Raw genomic sequence first — 23093 nt, forward strand, 5'->3', positions numbered from 1 at the left:
TCTGACAGGGGGCTCCTTGCAGGGGTGTTGGTTGTGCAGATTATTGATGACAGGAGTAAATGACTTATGAAATGTATTGTATAAGGCATGACACGGGGATCATAGTTGGGATCTGTGGCTCAGAGATCCTGGTGATAGTGGTGGTAATACATGACTCCTCCCCCTACACCTGTCTCCTGTTTATCTGCTACATCTCCGTCTGATCTACCTAGCTACCTTTCTATCCGCTCTAAATACCCGTCTGTCTGTCTGTTCGCTTTACCTACCTACCTTTTATGTATTCTCTGCCTACCTGCCTATCTGTCTGCACCACCTACCTGTATGTCTGTCTGTCTGCGTTACCAACTTACCGGTCTGTCTGCTCCACATACCTGCCTTTCTGTTCTATCTACCTGTCTGTCTGCCTACCCAGCCAACCTTGTCTGTCTGGGTCATTCCGAGTCAACCGTCAATAATCGCACGTGACGGCCGGCCACCAGAGATCGCCCTCTCTCTCTCTCTCTCTCTCTCAATCTCATGCTCCCTCCCTCTCCCTCTCCCTCTCCTCTCCTACTATCGGTCTTGTCAGTAAGTGTTAGGTCTGAGTGTTGTTTCCTGCCTGTCAGGTCCCATATTCACCATGACAACATAGTACCACCGGTGCTGATGTGAGTGTTTGGAGCGGGTCATGAGGTCATGACCCCCGTGTGACCCACGATGGTCAAGTGGCTCACTGCGGTCTGTGTTTGGTAAAAGATGGACATTTCGTCAGCGTATTTGTTGTTGTTTGGTCGGGCATCTGACGTTCACATGTCAACATGTAATCACGTCAAACACGCGATAATACGTTGGATTAAGCTTTTAAGCTGATAGAGATCCTCACTTACATGGCGCCGAATCCGTCTGCTCCACAGTGTGTAGATAGACTTGGAGGATTTTAATTTACTTTCCTCATTGGATGCTTTAGGTTCCAAATGACGTGTGTGTGTGTGTGTGTGTGTGTGTGTGTGTGTGTGTGTGTGTGTGTGTGTGTGTGTGTGTGTGTGTGTGTGTGTGTGTGTGTGTGTGTGTGTGTGTGTGTGTGTGTGTGTGTGTGTTCGTCTTCCAACGTTCGACAGTTACTCAAGTTGTATTCCCATGGTGGTTTTGGGTGAGCCCACCACTCCTCAGACCACTAGTCTTGTTCTCAGAACTACCAGCTTCTACCCTCAACCTGCTGCACTGAACCAAACCACCTAGTCTTTTATCACAGTAGGTATGTCCTTCAGTCTGTCCTCCATCACAGCTCCAGTCTGTCCTTTATCACAGCTCCAGTCTGTCCTTTATCACAGCTCCAGTCTGTCCTTTATCCCAGCTTCAGTCTGTCCTTTATCCCAGCTTCAGTCTGTCCTGTATCACAGCTTCAGTCTGTCCTTTATCACAGCTTCAGTCTGTCCTTTATCACAGCTTCAGTCTGTCCTTTATCACAGCTTCAGTCTGTCCTTTATCACAGCTACAGTCTGTCCTTTATCACAGCTTCAGTCTGTCCTGTATCACAGCTTCAGTCTGTCCTTTATCACAGCTTCAGTCTGTCCTTTATCACAGCTTCAGTCTGTCCTTTATCACAGCTTCAGTCTGTCCTTTATCACAGCTTCAGTCTGTCCTTTATCACAGCTACAGTCTGTCCTTTATCACAGCTCCAGTCTGTCCTTTATCACAGCTTCAGTCTGTCCTGTATCACAGCTTCAGTCTGTCCTTTATCACAGCTTCAGTCTGTCCTTTATCACAGCTTCAGTCTGTCCTTTATCACAGCTTCAGTCTCTCCTTTATCACAGCTACAGTCTGTCCTTTATCACAGCTTCAGTCTGTCCTTTATCACAGCTTCAGTCTGTCCTTTATCCCAGCTCCAGTCTGTCCTTTATCACAGCTCCAGTCTGTCCTGTATCACAGCTCCAGTCTGTCCTTTATCACAGCTACAGTCTGTCCTGTATCACAGCTACAGTCTGTCCTCCACTTATAGCGTCACCACAGCTAGTGTGATGCCCTACTCCACAGCTCACACCCAGGGCAACACTACGTAACTCAAGTATTCTGCGATCGACATTAAATACAGACAAACAAGAAGCTATTTAGACATAACCGATGTCCATGATGCAGCGATTCAGCTGACTGATTCAGCCGGAGAAAGGGCGCGCAGGGCTGAGGCTCGAGAGCACTGAACCCTCCGGCTCTCCAAGGACTCCGGCGCTACGCGACAGAGCTCTGCCCGCAGAGCCGGGGATGAAAAGCAGAAGTGTGGCCTTGGTGGAGCCGGGCAAGCGGAACCCTCTCTATAAATCACCTTTTTAAAATACCTCTGCCATCTGGTCGCCCTTAGCAACGGGAAGCCATAGCCACGGCAGGGGTCCTCTGGGAAGACCGGCGCTGAACTGAGACGGCAGGGTCACCGGGTTCACCCTGGCATCTTGTCCGGATCGGTCACATGGCGTACCCTCAGGCATTTAGCTTTACCCATAGGCTCGACAGTCAGGCTGAGGTCAGCCCAAGCATACGGACAATATTGGACGCTGGATAACGCTGGTTAGAGCGGGTAGCTTGATTCCAGCGCCTCTTTTAGTGGTCAGGAATGGCGGTCCCGTTTCACCAAAGAGCACCTCGGGGTTATTGAGGTGTTGCGACATCAAAAGCTCACAGGCGCTAGTGAGTGAGTGAGTGAATGTATGAATGGCTGAATGAATGAATGGAGGAGAGGCGTACATATTAGAAAGTTGAGCGGTGTATAAATACAGACTCTGTTTTTATTAAGTGGTTAAAGCTTTCGTGGGAACCGAATGAGTGGCCTGTTGATGGACTGCGTAATGAGGCGCTGTTGTGTTGGTTCCCCAGGTTCCTCCGGGACCCGACCATGGGGAACCTCCTGAAGGTGCTGACCTGCACCGACCTGGACCAGGAGCCCAACTTCTTCCTGGACTTTGAGAGTAAGACCCTCACCATCCCCCTCTTCTCTCTCCCCTGGTGTATACCACACACACACACATACTGTACACCCTCTCGCTGAAGTAGGGGTGCTTAAACATCATCTTGGAATACTAAAGTACATCTTCAGCATCTGTGGGTCCTGACCCAGTCCCGGAAAAACACTGAGCACACAAGAGCTGGTGTACTCAAAGGCATTTGTCTGTTGTTGCGCCATTACCCATCTCCAATTGCATCATGACATTCTGGTTCCCTAACCATAGTTTAAGAGCCCCTGCCTTAAATATATCCACCCCTACGTTGAACCCACCGACCCACCCCTACGTTGAACCCACCGACCCACCCCGATGTTGAACCCTCCCACCACCATGTGAAACACTTACCCCTGTGTCAAACACTTAACCCCTGTGTCAAACCCTTAACCCCTGTGTGAAACACACCCATTTATGCTAAAACTCTTTTGAAGCCTAGCTGGTACTAATGCGCCGCCGCTTCCTGCAGATGCGACGCCCACGGAGGCAGAGAGGGAGGTGTGGCTGCAGGTGGACGTGGTGCTGAAGGACGCCAGAGGGATCCTGGACGAGCTGCAGGCCTACAAGGGAGCGGGCCAGGAGATCCGAGAGGTGCGCACCCCTTCAGCCGCTCAGAGGGTGGGGAGCGGGACTCCCAATGGGAAGCCTCCCTGAGAACCAGTGGCTAACCTGAGGCGGCCTGCTGCCCCACCGTCATATCCATTTACTGGATATGAGATACTTTAGAACAAAGTGGCTTACAGTGGCATACATTAAGGAGCAGAAGTAAATTCTATTGCATTCTCACACTTTATTGTGTTTTTAGAACGTTTTTATCACTTTCCAAAACATTATTTTGCTACATATATTCTGTGTTTCTATAATTCTCTGTAACATAACTGTCCCGTTGGTTCCGTCTATCGCTAGGCCATCCAGAACCCAAACGACGATGTTCTGCAGGATCAGGCGTGGGCCGCCGTGGTTCCGCTGGTGGGGAAACTCAAGAAGTTCTACCAGTTCTCCCAGAGATTAGGTACGTAGCACCCACAGCCATCACGGTCTGTTTGTGAAGCTCTGTTGGAAGAGGGCACTAGGTGATTCACAGTAGAGACCCGCATGTAGTTCCTCTAACGGCCTCTAGGGGGTACACGGTAAAAACAAGCATGTTGTTTCTCTAACGCCTTCTAGGGGGTTTACGGTAAAATCAAGCATGTAGTTCCTCTAACGGCCTCTAGGGGGTTCACGGTAGAGACCAGCTTGTAGTTATTCTAACGGAACTAGTTCATATGATGAATGTGATGTATTTACTGTGGTCCAGATTGTCAGGTTGGTCGTCAATGCGCCGAATACGAACGGTTTCCGTTGCTGGCGGCAAACGATATCTTCGCTCCATAGAAAGCAAGGCAACTTTATTTATATAGCACTCTTCATAAAAGAGGGAGACTCAAAGTGCTTCACATAAAAATATCACCATAAAATAAAATGATAAAATAAAATAGGTAAGTAAAAGAAAACAAGGCAAAATAATAAAATGCATTGTAGAAAGTGCACAATAAAATTAAGTGATAAAATACATACGTAGTTTAATCCATCTTCCTGCTGCTTTCGTTAAAAGCAAAGACAGAAAATGCATTGTAAGACGATTTGAATACCTAATAATAATCAATGCCTCGCCCTGCTCAAACACCCCCTCCATATTAATTTACATCAAATATTTGGCAAAAATTATTTGGGTTCTCCCTTTACCACCCAGCTTTATATACATGGAGCTTACATGCTGACTACAGCAGTCTTTACTGTTCAACCTTCTACATACAACCTTCTACATACAACCTTCCACATTACAACCTTCTACATACAACCTTTGTCCATGACCATAATAGCTAACCTCATTGGCACTATTGGCTACTGTTGGCTAATCAAACACATATACTCTCACATATGCCTACCTACGTGTGTGTACATAAATGCGCACGCACACCAAAGGTATTCAGATACACACACACATGCGGTCACCCCTCCTTGTATAAACAAGCGTGTAAGCCTTTCCCTGCGTTGACATGCTGCTAGCGATGCAGTCTTCTGATTGCCGCTATTGGCTGCCTCGTTACTATGGCGATGGGAGAAGGTGGGGCTGGGAAGGCTTTACACCCAGGGACCCCCCCCCCCAACCCCGACCCCCTAGGGCTGGTGGGGTGCCTTGATGACCTTCGCCCTGTTAATCCCTGTTACGGCGGTAATCCCGGTTACCGAGGGAACGGCAGTCAATGGAGGCCGCGGGCGCCATCCGACGCTTGCTATTATGTAACAAAGCAGGTCGCCGGGTTGCCCTGATGGGGTTCAGAGGTCAGGATGTGGCCCGCGGCGCAGCCTGCTAGACAGCTGGCTACAGGCTAGCCGGCTAACCAGTCAACGCTAGTAGCAGGGGCTAGCGGTAGCTGTTGGTTTGCTGTTCAAGAACCCCTATTTCAAAGCCGGGCGTGATGTTATTTTAGCTCACAGAGTCTAGCCGTCTGTGACATCAGAAGTGGGAGGGATGTCACCAAGATGAATGACGGATACATGAGCCTACATGTCCACGCAGTGGACCAAAAGGCTGGTAGGCTGTTGCGTTAATAGGAGCCCCACTTAGTTTTTGCCAATTTTTGCCAACACACCTAGCATTTGCCAATGGTACCGCAGCTAGGTTAGCGGCTGTCGGTGTTGTCGTAGGTGTATCGTTACTACCATGCTACTGTGTAGGCTCTACAAACGGCTGGAGGGGCTAGGGGCTGGCTAGACGTCCCTAGGCACACAAAGGCTGATGCCAAGCACGACTTTTTAGCTAACCAACCAACTGGCTCATGGTTCCGTGCTCTACTTAACTCTGTTTCATTACCCACAAGCCATCATGCTGGTTAAAGTGCCCATGAGCCAACACCATGCAGGTTCAGTGACGGAGGAAGAGTTTCATGTCCCTGCATGCCTGTGTGTCTCACTCTCTCTCTCGCACTCACTCTCTCACTTACACTCGCTCTCGCCCTCGCCCTCACTCTCGCCCTCACCCTCGCTCTACTCTGCGCTGCCATGACCTGAGTTGCACCAGACCCCCTCTGTCGGAGTCGGGTCTCTCCTCCATTTTGGATCTTGTGTTGACAGACAGAGGTGGGGGGGGGAGGGGGGGGCAGGGGCAGGAGTAGCTCCACTACTCAGTGTCGAGCGGCGGCGCTACGTTAGCATGTGGGCGTCGTTAGGTCAGCGGACACCAGGCGGGATCAATTAACCCCGTCATCTGGTCGCCGGGACAGACCAGTGGACCAGGGCCGCTACAGTAGTCTGTCCTCTGGTCCGTCCGCTGAACTGGTCCCCGGGGACAGACCAGTGGACCAGGGCCGCTGCAGTAGTCTGTCCTCTGGTCCGTCCGCTGAACTGGTCCCCCGGGACAGACCAGTGGACCAGGGCCGCTGCAGAAGTCTGTCCTCTGCTCTGTCTGCTGAACTGGTATAGGTCTACCAAGTCTAGCCCTGATAAGGCGCTGTGTTTTCTTTCGTTCAAACAATGCATGGAACAAAGCAATGGACAGACTACCAACACCCCCGTCACCAACACCACTACACCGCCCCGAGCGATCTGCTCTTGTGCCAATAAGATAATGAGTCTCACGTTTTATCACCGCCTTTAGTGGCAAAGGCTTTTTGACACACACACACACACACACACACACACACACACACACACACACACACACACACACACACACACACACACACACACACACACACACACACACACACACACACACCTCCCCCCTAGTTCCCGCCCAGCAGACTGGCAGGGTAGTGGGCCCAGGAGCCCGGGGGCGTTGTGTGGGGCGGGGGGGGGGGGGGGGGGGGGGGCTAGACTGGTACCCATGTCTCCCACTAACGAGGACGTTTCGTCTGGAGGACATTTTGAGTCTCAAAATGTCCGTATAGACTCCTGTCGGGAGTACGAGTTAAACACAGAGCGACAGGACCACTCAGGATATTTAGTGTCGGGGGGTGTTTGTGCGTTTTTAATTGGGGAGTTGTGGCTGTCGGCGTTGAACACACCTCAGCTCTGATGAGGATGTCATTTCAGATCCTGTATTACCAACCAACACACACACACACACATGGACACACACAGGAAAACATACATTCACACGCACGCACGTCTCTGTTATTGTTTGCGCGTGCGTGCAAACAATAACTCAAACAGAGACATCCACACCTCTGGAGATTATTTTAAATGTGTGTGTGGGCTTACCAACAGAGGCGTCGCTAAGCAGCCTGCTGGGGGCGCTGACCAGCGTGACGTACGAGGACCCGACGCAGCACCTGGAGAGAGAGCAGGCGCTCGCCAAGCAGTTTGCAGAGATCCTGCACTTCACGCTGCGCTTCGACGAGCTCAAGGTCCCCAAGAACACTGGACACGCACCGCCCTACACACTAGGCTGGTTCCTCTAGAAACATCACATCTAACCTCACATTATCTATAGAACCACTGGAACTAGTTCCTCTAGAAACATCACATCTAACCTCACATTATCTATAGAACCACTGGAACTAGTTCCTCTAGAAACATCACATCTAACCTCACATTATCTATAGAACCACTGGAACTAGTTCCTCTAGAAACAGCACATCTATCGCATATTATCTATAGAACCACTGGAACTAGTTCTTCTAGAAACAGCACATCTATCGCATATTATCTATAGAGGTACTGTGATAGTTCAAAATAGCATAGCTACAACACATTATCTTTACTGTTATGGTTAATCTGGGAATATCTTTTCTACTATCCTCATCTATAGAAGTACTGCAATAGTTTCTCTAGAAACATGACATCAACATCACGTTATGTTTAAAATGCTGTAACTGGTTAATCTAGAAACATCGGCAACATCTGTTAGGATTGCATCTGTGAAGCGGCAATACTGAAGCACAAGCAATCGGATCGTTTTAAATGGGCACTGCACAAGTTATCATCTAATAATAATGATAATAATAATCTCAAAATCCTCAAGCAAAGATGTGTAACCCCAATTTCCGACATGTTGGGTCCCGTCATATTTTCATGCCAACCCTGACCTGAACAAACTCAGCTACTTAACTTTACCAGAATGATTAGCCGATCCTGGCGGTTTCTTACAAATACCGGGCAGGACTTACACTGTGCTGGACAAGGCCTTCCACCTCCGTCGTATATATATATGAGGATTAAACGTATCTCTCTCTGGGGAAGAGAACGGGGACGTGGGAATGGTGTGAAGGAGATGAACGAGCGTTACCCTCTGGGGGGCTGCAGTCCTGCAGTGTGTTGTGGTTTATAGATGAGCAACCACTCCAAGAGATGGACGTCTTTCTCTCTCTCTCTCTCTTTCTCTGTCTCTCTCTCTATCACTCCCCCCCCCCCACCCTCATTTTACACCAGTCAGCTGAACGTAAAACTGTCAGACACACAGTTTTCTCTCGAGCGCTCTCCTATTCACGCTCAACTGAGTCTTATTAATGTCAGTTCTGTATAAAAACACAGTGGCTCCTGATCCCTCGTCCCTGGGGGGTCTTACTGGGTTTCCCCCCCAGTCATAGCCCCCTCAGGTGAGGTACCAGCGGCTCTATCCGGGGTCCATGGTGGACGGGGTCTCCTGACCCACTTAGCATGTCTGGCTGCCTAACATGTACCCAAACATGACCCCCGACAGCCAGCCCTGATTGGTGGCTTGTTGGTCTGACTGGTTGGTCTGATTGGTTCGCCATTTTAGGGGACATACTATTGGCTGTCTGGTGTGAAAGTGTGTCAAAATAACATCCTCATCATCATCTTCATTTCAACAGACAGACTTAGGCTAGACATGGGCGTGGCCCATCTGCATCAGCAGTTCTGCAGCGTGCAATAATGCATGGATTCTCTGTCTATTTCTCTTTCCATTTTTCTTCTCTCTCTCCGTTTAGACTTGACTCATCTGTAAAAATCTCCTTCACAGTTTAAGTCTCGCAGAATTCCCAGCTCCGCATTGGGCACCGCCCCCATGTCCAATCGCAGGGATGATCGTCCTTTACAACTGGTCTCTGAGCCGGTCTGTTGAGGTCCAGACACCCTATGCTGCTGATCCAAAGTGTCGTCCCCCCCCCCCCCATAGCTCACAAGGAAAGAGAGAGGGTGACAAGGATGGAGAGAAAGGAGAGGAAGAGAAGCAGAGGGGGGGGGGGGGGGGGGGGGGGGAATGGGAAGAAGAGGAAGAGGGGAAATGGGAAGAGGAGGGAGAGGGGGGGAAAGAGGAAGAGGAGAAAGGGAGGAGGAGGAGAGGGAGGAAGGAAAGAGGAAGCAGAGAGAGGAGAGGAGGGAAGAAAAAGAGGAGAGAGGGAGGGGAGGGAGGGGAGAGAAGAGTAGGGAGGCGGAGGGAGGGTAGAGGAGCAAAGGGAGGGAGCGAGTGTGTAGATTGGAATCAGCAGATCGACGTGTAATCGCATCATGTTCCTTTTTATGTCAGGTCTACCCCCACCCCCCCCCCCCCCTCCCTCCAGGCTATGCCTCTTCTTTTTTTTTCCACCTCCATGCTGACAACTTCCTGTCAGCGTGATGACATCATCATGTCGGGCATCGCCAGACACCCTCCCGTTTCCCTCCGTCTCTGTTCCCCTACTGCCTCCTTCTGTACCGCTCTCCTCCTCTAGGGTCCCTAGGTACCCCCCCCCCCCTCCCTGTGGTGAACACAGTGGTGTACGGTGTATGTTTTGTTTGTTTCTATCTCCTAGCGTGCTGTTTGTGTGTGTGTCCCCCATACAGATGACCAACCCGGCCATCCAGAACGACTTCAGCTACTACCGGAGGACGCTGAGCCGGATGAGGATCAACAACCTACCGGTGGGTTCCTCCAGTCCTCTCCCCTTCTCCCTCCCATCCCCCTCAGGCCCCCTAAAATCTAGGTCACCGTGGTAACAGTGCCCAGGCTGGGTTCACGGCCCCTGCTGGGCGTGAAGACAGGGGAAACCCCCTCGCTACGCTGGGAGCACAATAGTGCTCTTCTTCTCTGGATAAATGATTGTGTTGAGGAATGACTTGTGTCAGTTTGAGTTGAGATATCAGACCCACATTTCTGGAAGGATTGAACCTTCTTTTTTTTTTCTGCTCCGCAAGGAAAGTCTATTAGTTAAGGTGTTTGACTCCCAGCTTCTGTGTTCGATCCCTAATATCCAAATTCTACCTGTAGGCTTCCAAGAGCAAGATGCCCACTGACCCCTACCTGCTCCTTAATGACTTGTCTCTGTACTGCCTAACCCCATCCTATCCATAAAGACCGGTCTCTGAACAGTCTGAACCCTTCCTATCCTTAATGACCTGTCTCTGTACTGCCTAACCCCATCCTATCCTTAAAGACCGATCTCTATACTGTCTAACCCCTTCCTATCCTCAAAGACCGGTCTCTGTACTGCCTAACCCCATCCTATCCTTAAAGACCGATCTCTATACTGTCTAACCCCTTCCTATCCTCAAAGACCGGTCTCTGTACTGCCTAACCCCATCCTATCCTTAAAGACCGGTCTCTGTACAGTCTAGCCCCTTCTTGCCCCTCACTGACCTGTATCTGAACTCGCTGGCAATCTCTTTAGAGAAAAGCGTCTGCTACATGACGACGAAGCACATTTGAATGTCTTCCTTCCGTGCAACGTCGACATGGCACTTCTTGTCATCGGAGAAGTCTCCTCTCATTTTTGTCATTTGGGTGAATAACGTCTGGCTCTTCTGCATACATGCCTGTGTGTTGTTCAGCGGGGACGCTTGGTTTCATGCGATCCTTTCAGACTGTTCCATTAGCCAAATGGTCCCCGACAGTAGGCTGTCGCGTGGCGTCCCGTCGGAGGGCCTCGCTGTCTGCTCGTCTCGGCGGCGGCGGCGTCTCAGGCGTCACAGGGAGACGGTGGAGATGAAAGCCCAACGTCCCTCGTGTGAAACGCACGCTCTCGATTTAAGTCCTCTCTTAAAAGCCCAGACGAAGAAAAATACTACAGATATTAGACATTGAAGGAGATTATTTATATCCTCGCACCTTTTTGTTCTTTCCCTGAAAGGTAGACAGCTTGAGGCCCGGACGGCTCCTGATGTTGTTTAAAGATGCATCTAGAACAGGATGAATCCCGCAGGGTTCTCTGTGAAACGTTCACAAGACTAGGCGGAGCCAGGACACTTTGTTTGAGTGGTTAATAATCAATGTTGTTTCTGTAAGCGCTTTAATATTTATCTTTAATAATGTTCCAGGCGGAAGGGGAGAACGAGGTGAACAACGAGCTGGCCAATCGGATCTCCCTGTTCTATGCCGATGCCACGCCCATGTTGAAGACGCTGAGCGACGGCACCACCAAGTTCGTGTCGGAGGTGAGGAAAGAAAAAGGTGGACTCCGACCCTGATGGATGGACGTATCACTTCATTAAATCTCGCTCTCTCGCTCTCCTGCTCCCCATCTGTAGAACAAGAACGTCCCCATTGAGAACACGACGGACTGCCTCAGTACCATGGCCAGCGTGTGCAAAGTCATGCTGGAGACGCCGTAAGTCCTCACCTGGACTCTGATTGGTCGTACTGTTTTTGTTAGAGGATCATCTGGAGCTAGATCTGTCCTTTAACGATCGTCCTTTAAATGTCTTTCAAATGGGATTCCTGCCGCAATCCGCATGAAGGGGGATGTACAAACAAAGCCCCCTTGCCTTGCTCACTGTGTGTGTGTGTGTGTGTGTGTGTGTGTGTGTGTGTGTGTGTGTGTGTGTGTGTGTGTGTGTGTGTGTGTGTGTGTGTGTGTGTGTGTGTGTGTGTGTGTGTGTGTGTGTGTGTGTGTGTGTGCAGGGAGTACCGCAGCCGCTTCACCAACGAGGAAACGGTGTCGTTCTGTTTGCGCGTGATGGTGGGCGTCATCATCCTCTACGACTACGTCCACCCGGTCGGGGCCTTCGCCAAATCCTCCAAGATAGACGTGAGTCTCCGCCCCCCCCCCCCCCCCGTGATGGGATTGGCCGCCGGGCCCTCTGTGACTAAAGACGTTGTGTCTGTGTGTTTGTCTCCCACAGATGAAAGGTTGCATTAAGGTCCTCAAAGACCAGCCGCCGGGCAGTGTGGACGGTCTGCTCAACGCTCTCAGGTACGGCGTTTCGCTGACCTGGGCGTAACAGATTTTCAGTTCAGCCTGTAAACACATCCCCTTTGACGGTCCATGGAGCAGGGTGTGGGTGACCAAACCGTTTCAGCTCGGGAATACGCTTTCTAACGTTTGTGCGTTGTTTATTTTTCGCAGGTACACGACGAAACACCTAAACGACGAGTCGACCAACAAGACGATTAAGATCATGCTGCAGTAAGAGGCTCGTCGCCCTCGGCAACAGCCCCTCTCCGATGGGCGGGAACCACTCAGAATTAATCTTTTTACGCTTCTTATTTAATTATTATTTTAAAGCAAACGAGCTGCAGCTCCGCCCACCTTTAGGACGCGAGATGTCGTCATGTCCGTCATGTGCCAAAAAGCTGTCGTGGAGTTGCAACGTTTCCGATGTTTATCCACTAGGGCCGACGTCTGCTCAGGTGTTTTTAAAAGCAGGGGTTGTCCCCCTGTGCCAGGGAGCGCGGCGAGCTACACTTGAAACATTTCAAAGAAAGAGAAAGAAATATATAAATCGATATATATATCAAGAGAAAGAAGTATATATTATTTTTGTCTGATTAGTTATTTAATATTACATCTTCTGCATGAACAAAAGGATGTCCTTTTGAGTTTTCCTCTATTTAAGATCGGTTTGAGTTGAATGTGTCTGCTCTGCTGTGCGCGTGATGATGTTGTTGTTGTTGTTGTTGTTGTTGTTGTTGTTGTTGTTGAGACGGTACCTGTCCCGGCGAGATTAACAGTACTGTTTTATATTTTTTTATAGGTTTTGTTTTGTTTTGATTTTGGATAGTTGTGCATCTGATGATTTTCAAACTGTGACGCGTGGAGTGAGTGCTATACATGGACAGGGTCCCATCGCTGGGAAAAATACAAACGACAAACAAAGAAAAAAAAGCAACAACAAATAAAACGGGAATGTTTTTCTACAACTGAATCTCTTCCGGTCCTTATTTCCTGTCTCTGGGCTCTGATGTTATCAGACATTGTGGCGTGGAGGGGGGAGAGGGGGGGGGGGGGTCATGTTTCAGCCTCCGGTAGGGTAGGGTGGGGGGAGGGGGACCGGCGGTCCCTACACAGCCACGGCGCTGGGCAAGGTCGTCCTTCCGGTGCCACTCCCGGGTTGATCCAATAAAGCCTCCATTATGGATGCATCTCGCCACACCGCCAAATATTTAGTTTGTAAAAGAAGATGAGAATGTCTCCGGCAAATATAGATTTAACCCCCCCCCCCCAACCCACACACAGCCAGCCCGGCGCTCGCCCATCCCATCACATCCAGGGGTCCTTTCTCTCTCCGTCTGTCTGTCTTTCAGAGCCAAGCTGAGGCAGTGGATTACAGGGTTAATGTTCTTCACCCTGCTCAACATGGGCACCGCAGGGTTGAATCTGATGGGTGGTTAAATGTGGTTGCTGGATCAAATTCTGTCGCACCGCAATTTACATCAACAGAAATGCAGTGGGATGTTACAAAGCGGCTCAATGTTTATGCATTACGTGTTGTAAGCCCGCTGTCGGTTTATTATCACATTTCGAGAAATTGAATGTAATCTACAGATTTGAGTAAGTTTACCAAGCCTGCGTTTATCGGGGCCGCAATACCGTCCTCCTAAAGAAGGGGTGCTGACAGTTTGCTTTAGGGTTCAGTTGCTATTTAACATGACCTTTGTGTCTGGTGTCTTTGGGCTGAATAATGGTTTCACTTTACACCACAACCCTTTTCTTTCTTTATTTTTTCAATCTTGTCGTTTTGTGTAACGGCTGATGAATGGCTGAAGGGTGCAGGTTCGTAACGGCACATTCACTTATTCATCGCTTGTCAAGTAGTCTTATGTCCGTGCCCACCGTGGTTAATAGCCTCATTAAGAACCATTAAGAGTCCCACCTCCTTGTGGACATGCGGTAATAAACGGCTCCACGTCTCCATGTCCCTCCTGGCTCTTATCTCACACCAACATCAATATCTGTTCAGCTCCCCAACATAAACATCCCCCCCAGCACTCTCACCGCTGAAACCTTATATTTGTTCTCATCATGCTTTTCCCCTCCGTTTCTCCTAGTTTCTTTTCCCGCCCTTTTCTTTAGGGCGGGACATACTGCAACGCTGCAGTCAGCTCTGCAGTGTTGCAGAACTTGGAGAGAGAGAGAGAGTATAGAGGGGGCGAGAGAGTGTGAGACAGGCTATAGATGGAGAGAGAGAGAGAGAGGGGTAGCAAAGGGTGTGGCCCATCGGTTCTGCAGCATCCCTGCAATAGCGCTCTTTCTTCTCTCTCCCTCCCTCACACCCCCCTTCCCCCCTCCCTCCCCAGCTCTCTCTCTCTCTCTCTCTCGCTCTCTCGCTCTCTCGCTCTCTCTCTCTCTCTCTCTCTCTCTCTCTCTCTCTCTCTCTCTGTCTTTCATGGATTCAAAGGGCTTTTGGCATGTTACGTAAATCCACATTTCCAGAGCACAAAAAGTAAAATAAGATGCAAAATAATAATTATATATATAAATAGTCTCTCTCTCTGAGAAGGGTTGGAGGAGGATGAAAGGGTGAAGGGCTGGTATGTAGAGTGGTGCGATGTGGGTGGATTAACTGGTCCTTGAGGACGAGAGGGAGTGTGTGTGTGTGTGTGTGTGCGGTGAATCTGAAGTGTGTGTGCTGCTATTGGTTGACTCTTCCTGCCAGAGTGCAGTGGAAATGCAAAGTGTGCATGTTCTCTGCCGCACACCACACTTGCGGAGGGACTTGATGTCACCTGACCTGTGGTCACCGTGACAACCTGGGCGGTGGTGGTGTGGGGCCCACCGCGACCGCGACCAGACTACGGTCTCCTCTCTTCTCTCTCAACCAATGGGGGAGCGGGTCCTGGGACGGGTCCGGACGCTGGTATCGGGTGTCTGCTTGTAGTGAAATAGGACGCTGATACTCCCCCGTGTGTTGTGTCATTTAGCTTATCGCCGGTCACTTCAGCTCTGGAGGAGATGGAGGGGATTCAACCAAGGCTTGTTTCGGTCTCAGAAGCATGTGTGTTTGTGGAGCATTTCCCTGACCAAACAGGAGCTGCTCTGGGGACACGTTTGTGTTTCTGATGGAGCCTAAGGAGGAGTTTAGGAGGTGCTAGACCTGGGCTCCTCTCCCCCTCCGCTCCTCCTCTCCCCTCTTCCCGCTCCTCCTCCTCTGTGCTCCTCTCTCTACTCTCTAGGTCTGTACTCTCTAGGTCTGTACTCTCTAGGTCTCTACTCTCTGGGTCTCTACGGCGTGGGTCTCTATGCCCAGGGGGTACAGACACAGGGGAACAGACCCAGGGGGTACAGACCCAGGGGAACAGACCCAGGGGGTACAGACCCAGGGGGTACAGACACAGGGGGTACAGACACAGGGGGTACAGACACAGGGGAACAGACCCAGGGGAACAGACCCAGGGGTACAGACCCAGGGGGTACAGACACAGGGGGTACAGACCCAGGGGGTACAGACCCAGGGGAACAGACCCAGGGGAACAGACCCAGGGGTACAGACCCAGGGGGTACAGACCCAGGGGGTACAGACACAGGGGAACAGACCCAGGGGAACAGACCCAGGGGTACAGACCCAGGGGGGGTACAGACCCAGGGGGTGCAGACACAGGGGGTGCAGACCCAGGGGGTACAGACCCAGGGGGTACAGACCCAGGGGGTACAGACCCAGGGCAGCATAGTATAGCACAGCATAATTCCAGTTTAATCCCACCTTAACAGCCTTGTCTGGCAGGGTCTTACTGAAAACGAAACGTTTAAGTGGCAGTTTAGAAACACTTCTGTAATGATACAGACGGTCCTGAATCAACGGTCAGATATAGAATTGTTTCTTAATACACTTCCAGTTCCTCATTTGAGGGAAATATTGTATTTAGATGTATTTCACCATACAATAAGCCTGTGTGTCATGGTTTATTCATTGGCTATTCTTGAAAATGTTGGAATCATTCTCAAATCTTGACATCTTGAAAGTTTCTTCCAAGCTAAACTGGCATAACTGTCAATCGTGTTTGCTAATAGTTTCTTCTTCTGCTTCCAGTGTACCCCCCTGAAACACACGCACGCACACACACACACACACACACACACACACACACACACACACACACACACACACACACACACACACACACACACACACACCACCCTGAGAACTGAGCTCTGTCCTCAGACCGCAAGATCCCCTAACTCACTCTTCATCTGTCTCTCTTAGGGTGAGACAAGTTCACTTTTCTGAGAAAGACAACGGCTACAAAGTACCACCACAATACCCCCCTACCACCACCCTCACCATCTCCCTCTACACACACACACACACACACACAACTGCACACACACAAGCCCGCATAGACACACAGTGCCCCCAAATCCTACTTCCTCACGCTCGTTGCATTAATCGGGGTGTCTTAGTTAATCAGTAGTGTCAAAACCAACGGCTCATCCACAATCCCGTTTCATGGCCTCGGCTGCCCTGATAGGGCGAAGGCTGCACCGCTTTATCAGCAGCGCACTGAGACGATAATGACATGAGGATGGCCCGCTGTTGCCTCAGTACACACACACACACACACACTCACAGCGGGCGTTCAAACGCTGCTGAGCAGAACCAGGCCTCTAGTAAACGTCCTCACTCGTATATCGCGCTGGCACATTGTTAGTGTTTGTTCAATGAGTTCCCTCGTTCGCCGTCTGCCCAACAGACGGAGCCTTTAGCTCTTTCTTTAACCAGTGATTAAAACGTAGTGAGTTTTATTCAGCGGCGGTGACGCGGCTCTGCTGAATTGCAAAGTCAACACAAAGCCAGACATTACAAAATGATTCAAAGCAAACTGAACCCAACACAAACCCAGGAGCCACTCCAAGGGAGCAGATTGGGAAGACCTTGACCTTGCAGTGACTTGTTAGTAAGATGCAATGGAGCTGAGGATTCTCCCCATCCTCACTTCATTACACACACACACACCTTCTGCCTCTCCCGGGTGTGAAGGAATATAACCGCGTTGTTTAATGGAGCTGAATTAATAACACTATTACAAGTCATTTTATTAGAAGTTGTTATATTAACCCAATTGTTAATGAAATAACGTCACGGCAAGGGCGTAATAAGAGTGCGCTGTAGTTTATTAATTCTCCGCTTTATATTTTATTTTTAATATGTTTTGCGAGCGTTTCTGTGCTGTGTCTCCTCACATTCTAACGCCGTTTTGAGGTGTAGTTTAGTAACGCGTCTTGCACTTTAAATTCCTTCACAGCCATCATCGCTCCATCAGATAAGGCACTTGAAAAAAATGAATATTATCTCATGAATATGTTATGGCCTTCGTCGTCCGTCCTGCATTGTAGAGATGATATAGATGATATCTATAGTTATGGTAATCGGAACAGCAGCAGTTTAATTCAGGTTTGTCGTACAGCAACCACATCCAGTTTTGATAGACTCTAACGCAACTTCCTGCGTGGCAGCGGCCGTTTACTGTCTGGAGCCGCCTGAGTCAGGGCGAGGATGTGGACGATGACGCTGCAACTGTGGCCACAGGATCCAACATGGACGCTCTTCTGCATCCTCTCTGTCTCTGTGGTCAGGTGTGCCTCGGCCTGTGTGTGTGTGTGTGTTTGTGTGTGTTTTTGTGTGTAACAGAGTTTTCCTGTTTTCAACGCTTGGAAACGCCTTTTTTTTTATAGAAAAAGGAAGTGTTCAAATCCTCTCTACTAACCAGTACCGCACTCTACTGTAGTACCCTAGTACTGTAGTACAACAGTATATTGTGTGTGTGTGTGTTTGTCTGTGTGTGTCTTTTAATATATATGTGTGTGTTAGTGTGCGTGCATGTGCATGTGAGAGGCGTGTTCGGTCTGTCTTTTTGCCAGCTCTCTACTAATCTCATTAATGTAATCAGATTACAGTAATCAAACCTCACACTAGTAATCCTGCACCACCACGGTTGCCCTAGTGCCTCTGGGCCCACACACACACACACACACACTCACACACGCACACGCGCGCACGCACTCACGCACGCACTCACGCACATAATCTCTTCTCCATCACCTCCTGCTCCTCTTCCTCCTCCTTCTCCTGCTGTACCTTCGCCCCTAACTCCTCTTTCTCCTCCTGCTCCTGCTCCATCACCTCCTCCATCAAAGTCAGGTCCCGGTAGAGTTGTCAACTTCTATGAGTGGAGTAAAAAAAACCTAAATGTGGGTGTCTTATGTCTTAATGTCTTATTTCTTTATAAATTAGTTATTTAATCAGTAAATGTAATTTATTGATTTTTTTACAGTGGAATCGTTTTGCTACATTTTCTGAAGCGTTTCCATCCACCTTAGAGAGAAAACATACGGTGTCTCCTGTCATGGAAGGCGATGAGGTTCCACATTGTAGATTTTAATCAAACTAAAACCTTTTAAATGTTTAATAGCTAAGCAGACTGTAAGGCTGCTTGGGTACACGCGCCAAAAGCACACATGCACGCGCGCGCGCGCACACGCACACACACACACACACACACACACACACACACCCAACACACACACACACACACACACACACCCCCCCAACACACACAAACACACGCAAAAACATATAGAATAGCCATAGTATGAGAGACAAAGTCTCTGATCTAGTCTTTCTTGTTCTCTCTCTCTACCTTTCTTTTTATCTCTCTAGTGTCTGGTGTAGTCTCTCTCCCTCGCTCTCTCTCTCTGTAGACCACCCTCGCCATCCAGTCTCTGGTGAGGTCTCTCTCTAGTCTCTCTTTCTCTAATCTCTGGTTTAGTCTCTCTCTCTCTCTCTCTCTCTCTCTCTCTCTCTAGTCTCTGCTGTTGTCTCTCTAGCCTCTCTCTCTCTCTCTCTAGTCTCTGCTGTTGTCTCTCTAGCCTCTCTCTCTCTCTCTCTAATATCTCTTTCTCTGGTGTTGTCTCTCTAGCCTCTCTCTCTCCCTCTCTCGCTCCCCAGTCTCTCTCTCTCCAGTCTCTGGTGTAGTCTCTCTACCAGCCATGCTACCAGACATCATGCATTATGCAGAGTGTCTGCTCTCATCGCCGCCAGACGCAGCATGCCAACACATGTTTAATTCACGCCACGCTTTACCCCTATCGCCGCACACAGGAAACCACCCAATCTACCTACACCTCTCCCCGCACACATAACCCCACCCAACCTACCTACACCTCTCCCCGCACACATAACCCCGCCCAACCTACCTACACCTCTCCCCGCACACATAACCCCACCCAACCTACCTACACCTCTCCCCTCACACATAACCCCGCCCAACCTACACCTCTCCCCGCACACATAACCCCACCCAACCTACCTACACCTCTCCCCGCACACATAACCCCACCCAACCTACCTACACCTCTCCCCGTCACACATAACCCCACCCAACCTACCTACACCTCTCCCCGTCACACATAACCCCACCCAACCTACCTCCACCTCTCCCCTCACATATAACCCCACCCAACCTACACCTCTCCCCGTCACACATAACCCCACCCAACCTACCTACACCTCTCCCCGCACACATAACCCCACCCAACCTACCTACACCTCTCCCCGTCACACAGAACACCACCAAAACCTACATCCACCTCTGTGTCTCTCTACTCTGCCACGCCCTGTCCCACAGTACACCACCTATCATACACCTCCCTCTCAATCTACCTCTACCTCGCTCACTTGGTGTCTCTCTGGCTCTCTCTCTCTATCCCTTTATTGCTCTATTCATATCTCTCTCTATGTCTGTCTCTCTCTCTCTCTCTCTCTCTCTCTCTCTCTCTCTCTCTCTCTCTCTCTCTCTCTCTCTCTCTCTCTCTGGCTCTCTCTCTCTATCCCTTTATTGCTCTATTCATCTCTCTCTGTCTCTCTCTCTGTCTCTCTCTGGGGTCATAGTGAGGGTTAATGGATGACATGAGTGTATGGATGGATGAATGATTCAGTAGAACAGATGACAGCATGAGGTCCCGTGTTCCAAATATCTGCCAGCAGAAGGAAGTGTGTGCCTGTGTGTGTGTATGTAAACGTGTGTGTGTTGCTGAGTGCCCACATGTTTGTGTGGGGGCAACAGCATGTGTGTACCTGTGTGCCACCTGTTTTCTCTGTTGTGAAAACATCATGCTTGTCTTACTCCAACAGACGCTGTTTCCACACCAGGAGCATGTCTTCCTTATCACCCTGATCTCCCTGTGTCTCAATCTCTGTGTCCCTCCCTCCCTCCCTGCCGCTCTCTGCCTATCTATCTTAGTCTGTTCCTCCCCTCTGTCTGTCTGTCTGTCTCTCTTTGTCTCTTTCTCCCTGTCTGTCTATTGCCGCTTTTCCACTGCATGGTACCAGCTCGACACGACTCGACTCGACTCAGCTCGCATTTTTTGCGTTTCCACCGCAAAAACATGGTATCTGGTACCTGAAGTGGCTGCTTTTTCTAGTACCGCCTCGCTCTAGGTTCCAAGCGGCTGAGCCGATGCTAAAAGGTGACGTCGGCAGACGGCCGGCCACTGATTGGCCAGAGAGTGTGACGAAGTCACGAGAGCGACATGGCAACCATGCTGGTAACAGCCATAGCAGCGCCGCAGCCAACATATTCCACTTCTTCAACTTCTTCAACATGCCAGCTAATAATAGTAATGTAATCGATGTCCTCCATTGTTGTTATGTGGGTTCTGTCCATGTGTGGGTTGCGTAGGTGTTGTTTGCGTCGCGTACAAAAATTTGTCACGGCCCTTTCGCGCAGCCGACCCCGCCCACGTCCCGGAGGTACTATTTGCGGTGGAAAACGACCCGTGCTGCTGCCGTGTCGAGTCGAGTCGAGTCGAGCGAGCTACATGTGCGGTGGAAAAGCGGCATATGTCTCTGTCTGTATGTTTCTGTCCCCATGTCTGTGGCTCTGTCTGTCTGTCTGTCTGTCTGTCTGTCTCTCTTAGTCTCTTTCTCCCTGTGTGTCTCTGTCCCTGCCTGTCTGCTACTGTCTCTCTGTCTGCGTCTCTGTCTGTCTCTCTCTGTCTTCACTCTCTCCCTGTCTGCTACTGTCTCTCTGTCTGCGTCTCTGTCTGTCTCTCTCTGTCTTCACTCTCTCCCTGTCTGCCTCTGTCTCTGGCCGTCTGTAGCTGTGTCTGTATGTCGTCCGTCTCTCTTAGTCTCCCGACTGTGTCCCTCCCTGTCTGTCCTGCGTCCAGCAGTACCCCCTCAGCCCCCGCTCCAGTGGCCTCTCTGTTTGGCCTCACAACAGGCTCCCTGATCAGCGCACACTAGAGGAACAGCATCTGCCCGCTGTTATGATGCAGAGACTCGGGCGTAACGTGACTCACCTGACGGGGGGAGAGCCGGAGGTCTGACGGAGACTCACTGTTCACCGGGAACTCAGATACGTCATTAGTGTTTGTGGGAACAGTGCGTGCGTGCGTGCTTATCCGTGTGTGTGTGTGTGTGTGTGTGTGTGTGTGTGTGTGTGTGTGTGTGTGTGTGTGTGTGTGTGTGTGTGTGTGTGTGTGTGTGTGTGTGCGTGCGTGCGTGCGTGCGTGCGTGCGTGCGTGCGTGCGTGCGTGCGTGCGTGCGTGCGTGCGTGCGTGCGTGCGTGCGTGCGTGCGTGTGTGTGTGTGTGTCCATCCCTGTGTCTGTGTGTATTGTGTGGGTGTGTTCGTGTGTGTGTCCTTGTGTCTTTGTGTGTGTGTGTGTGTCTAAGTGTGTATGTGTGTGTGTAAAGTGTGATGGAGTGAGTTGGGATTTAGTAAACACAACGTCTGTAACCAAGCAGTGCTGGTCTGATCTCTATCTAGACAGAACTCCTGCTGGACCTCTTCTGTGCTCCTTCTGCAGGCCTCCTCCCCTTTGTCGAGGCTCCTCTCCTTTGTCGAGGCTCCTCCCCTTTGTCGAGGCTCCTCTCCTTCCGGGCCGTCCCTCTCCCGGGCTACAGGAGGCTTAGGGTTAGCTGTACGGTTGACGTGTCATTTGGGCCGGAGAAGCCCTTTGAGACTGTAGCGGTGATGAAGGGATGTACTAATAAAACCGACAGATGTGAAACAAGAGTCACCTGGTTTTCCACATTTCTTTACGCACACGGGGATGGTTCGTGTACAGGGGGATATGTGGATGATATGTCGGGACATTTTGGAATGACCGTGACAAACTGGGGTAGACGAATATTAATATACTGATGGACAAGATCAGGGCTTGGTATTGGAGGATAACAAAAAAATATTCTTTCTCCCTTTCTCTGTATATCCTCCCCCTGTCTCACTTTCACTCTATCTCTCTCTCCATCTGTTTTTCTGTCTGTCTGTCTCTCTCTTTCTCTCTCCCTCTCTGTCTCTCTCATTCCCCTTCTCTCTCCCCTTCTCTCTCTCTTTCTTTCTCCCCTTTTATCTCGCCTTTTCTCTCGCCTTTTCTCTCTCTCACTGTCTCTCTCTGTAAAATATATATATATTTATAAAATATATATATAAAGTGTGAACACGTTGCGTTATGTCAGAGGTCAGGATGAGGTCTCAGAGGGCCCAGGGGGGGGGGGGACCCGGCCAGCGTCTGCTCTTCAGGCCGATCCTCCTCCTCTTCCTCCTCCTCCTCTTCCTCCTCCTCCTCTGCTGCTCCTCCTCCTCCTTCTCCACCTCCTCCGCTGCTCCTCCTCCTCCTCCTCTTCCTCCTCTTCCTCCTCCTCTTCCTCCTCTTCCTCCTCCTCTTCCTCCTCTTCTTCCTCCTCCTCCTCTTCCTCTTCCTCTTCCTCTTCCTCCTCACCCTCCTCCTCCTCCTCCTCCTCCTCCTCTTCTTCTTCCTCTTCCTCCTCCCCCTCCTCCTCCTCTTCCTCCTCTTCCTCCTCCTCTTCTTCTTCCTCCTCCTCCTCCTCCTCCCCCTCCTCTCCGCCCTCGTGCTCCTGGACCACTTCGCCCCAGAGCCTGGCTTCTGGAGCGCCACCGGCCCCTCTGAAGCCGGAGCCTGGAGTGTGTCCGGTGGCGTTTAGAGGTCCCGGTTCCCGGGAAGTTTCCCCCCCTCCCACCAATC

General features: G+C 50.4%; 1 protein-coding gene across 1 annotated transcript in view; it reads left to right on the plus strand.

The window, feature by feature from the left end:
* The window catches only part of fam49bb (family with sequence similarity 49 member Bb), a 34081-nt gene extending 21047 nt beyond the window's left edge, over positions 1-13034 (plus strand). The window contains exons 3-12 of the mRNA XM_030348854.1: positions 2845-2936; positions 3436-3557; positions 3873-3978; positions 7218-7357; positions 9738-9815; positions 11208-11324; positions 11418-11497; positions 11791-11917; positions 12012-12082; positions 12236-13034. Of these exons, the coding sequence (XP_030204714.1) occupies positions 2864-2936; positions 3436-3557; positions 3873-3978; positions 7218-7357; positions 9738-9815; positions 11208-11324; positions 11418-11497; positions 11791-11917; positions 12012-12082; positions 12236-12299 (978 nt within the window). The 5' untranslated portion in view covers positions 2845-2863 and the 3' untranslated portion in view covers positions 12300-13034. The remainder of the gene's footprint in view (positions 1-2844; positions 2937-3435; positions 3558-3872; positions 3979-7217; positions 7358-9737; positions 9816-11207; positions 11325-11417; positions 11498-11790; positions 11918-12011; positions 12083-12235) is intronic.
* Positions 13035-23093: the final 10059 nt, after the last annotated feature.

The sequence above is a fragment of the Gadus morhua genome, chromosome 23, assembly GCF_902167405.1.
Source record: "Gadus morhua chromosome 23, gadMor3.0, whole genome shotgun sequence".
NCBI classification, from domain to species: domain Eukaryota; kingdom Metazoa; phylum Chordata; class Actinopteri; order Gadiformes; family Gadidae; genus Gadus; species Gadus morhua.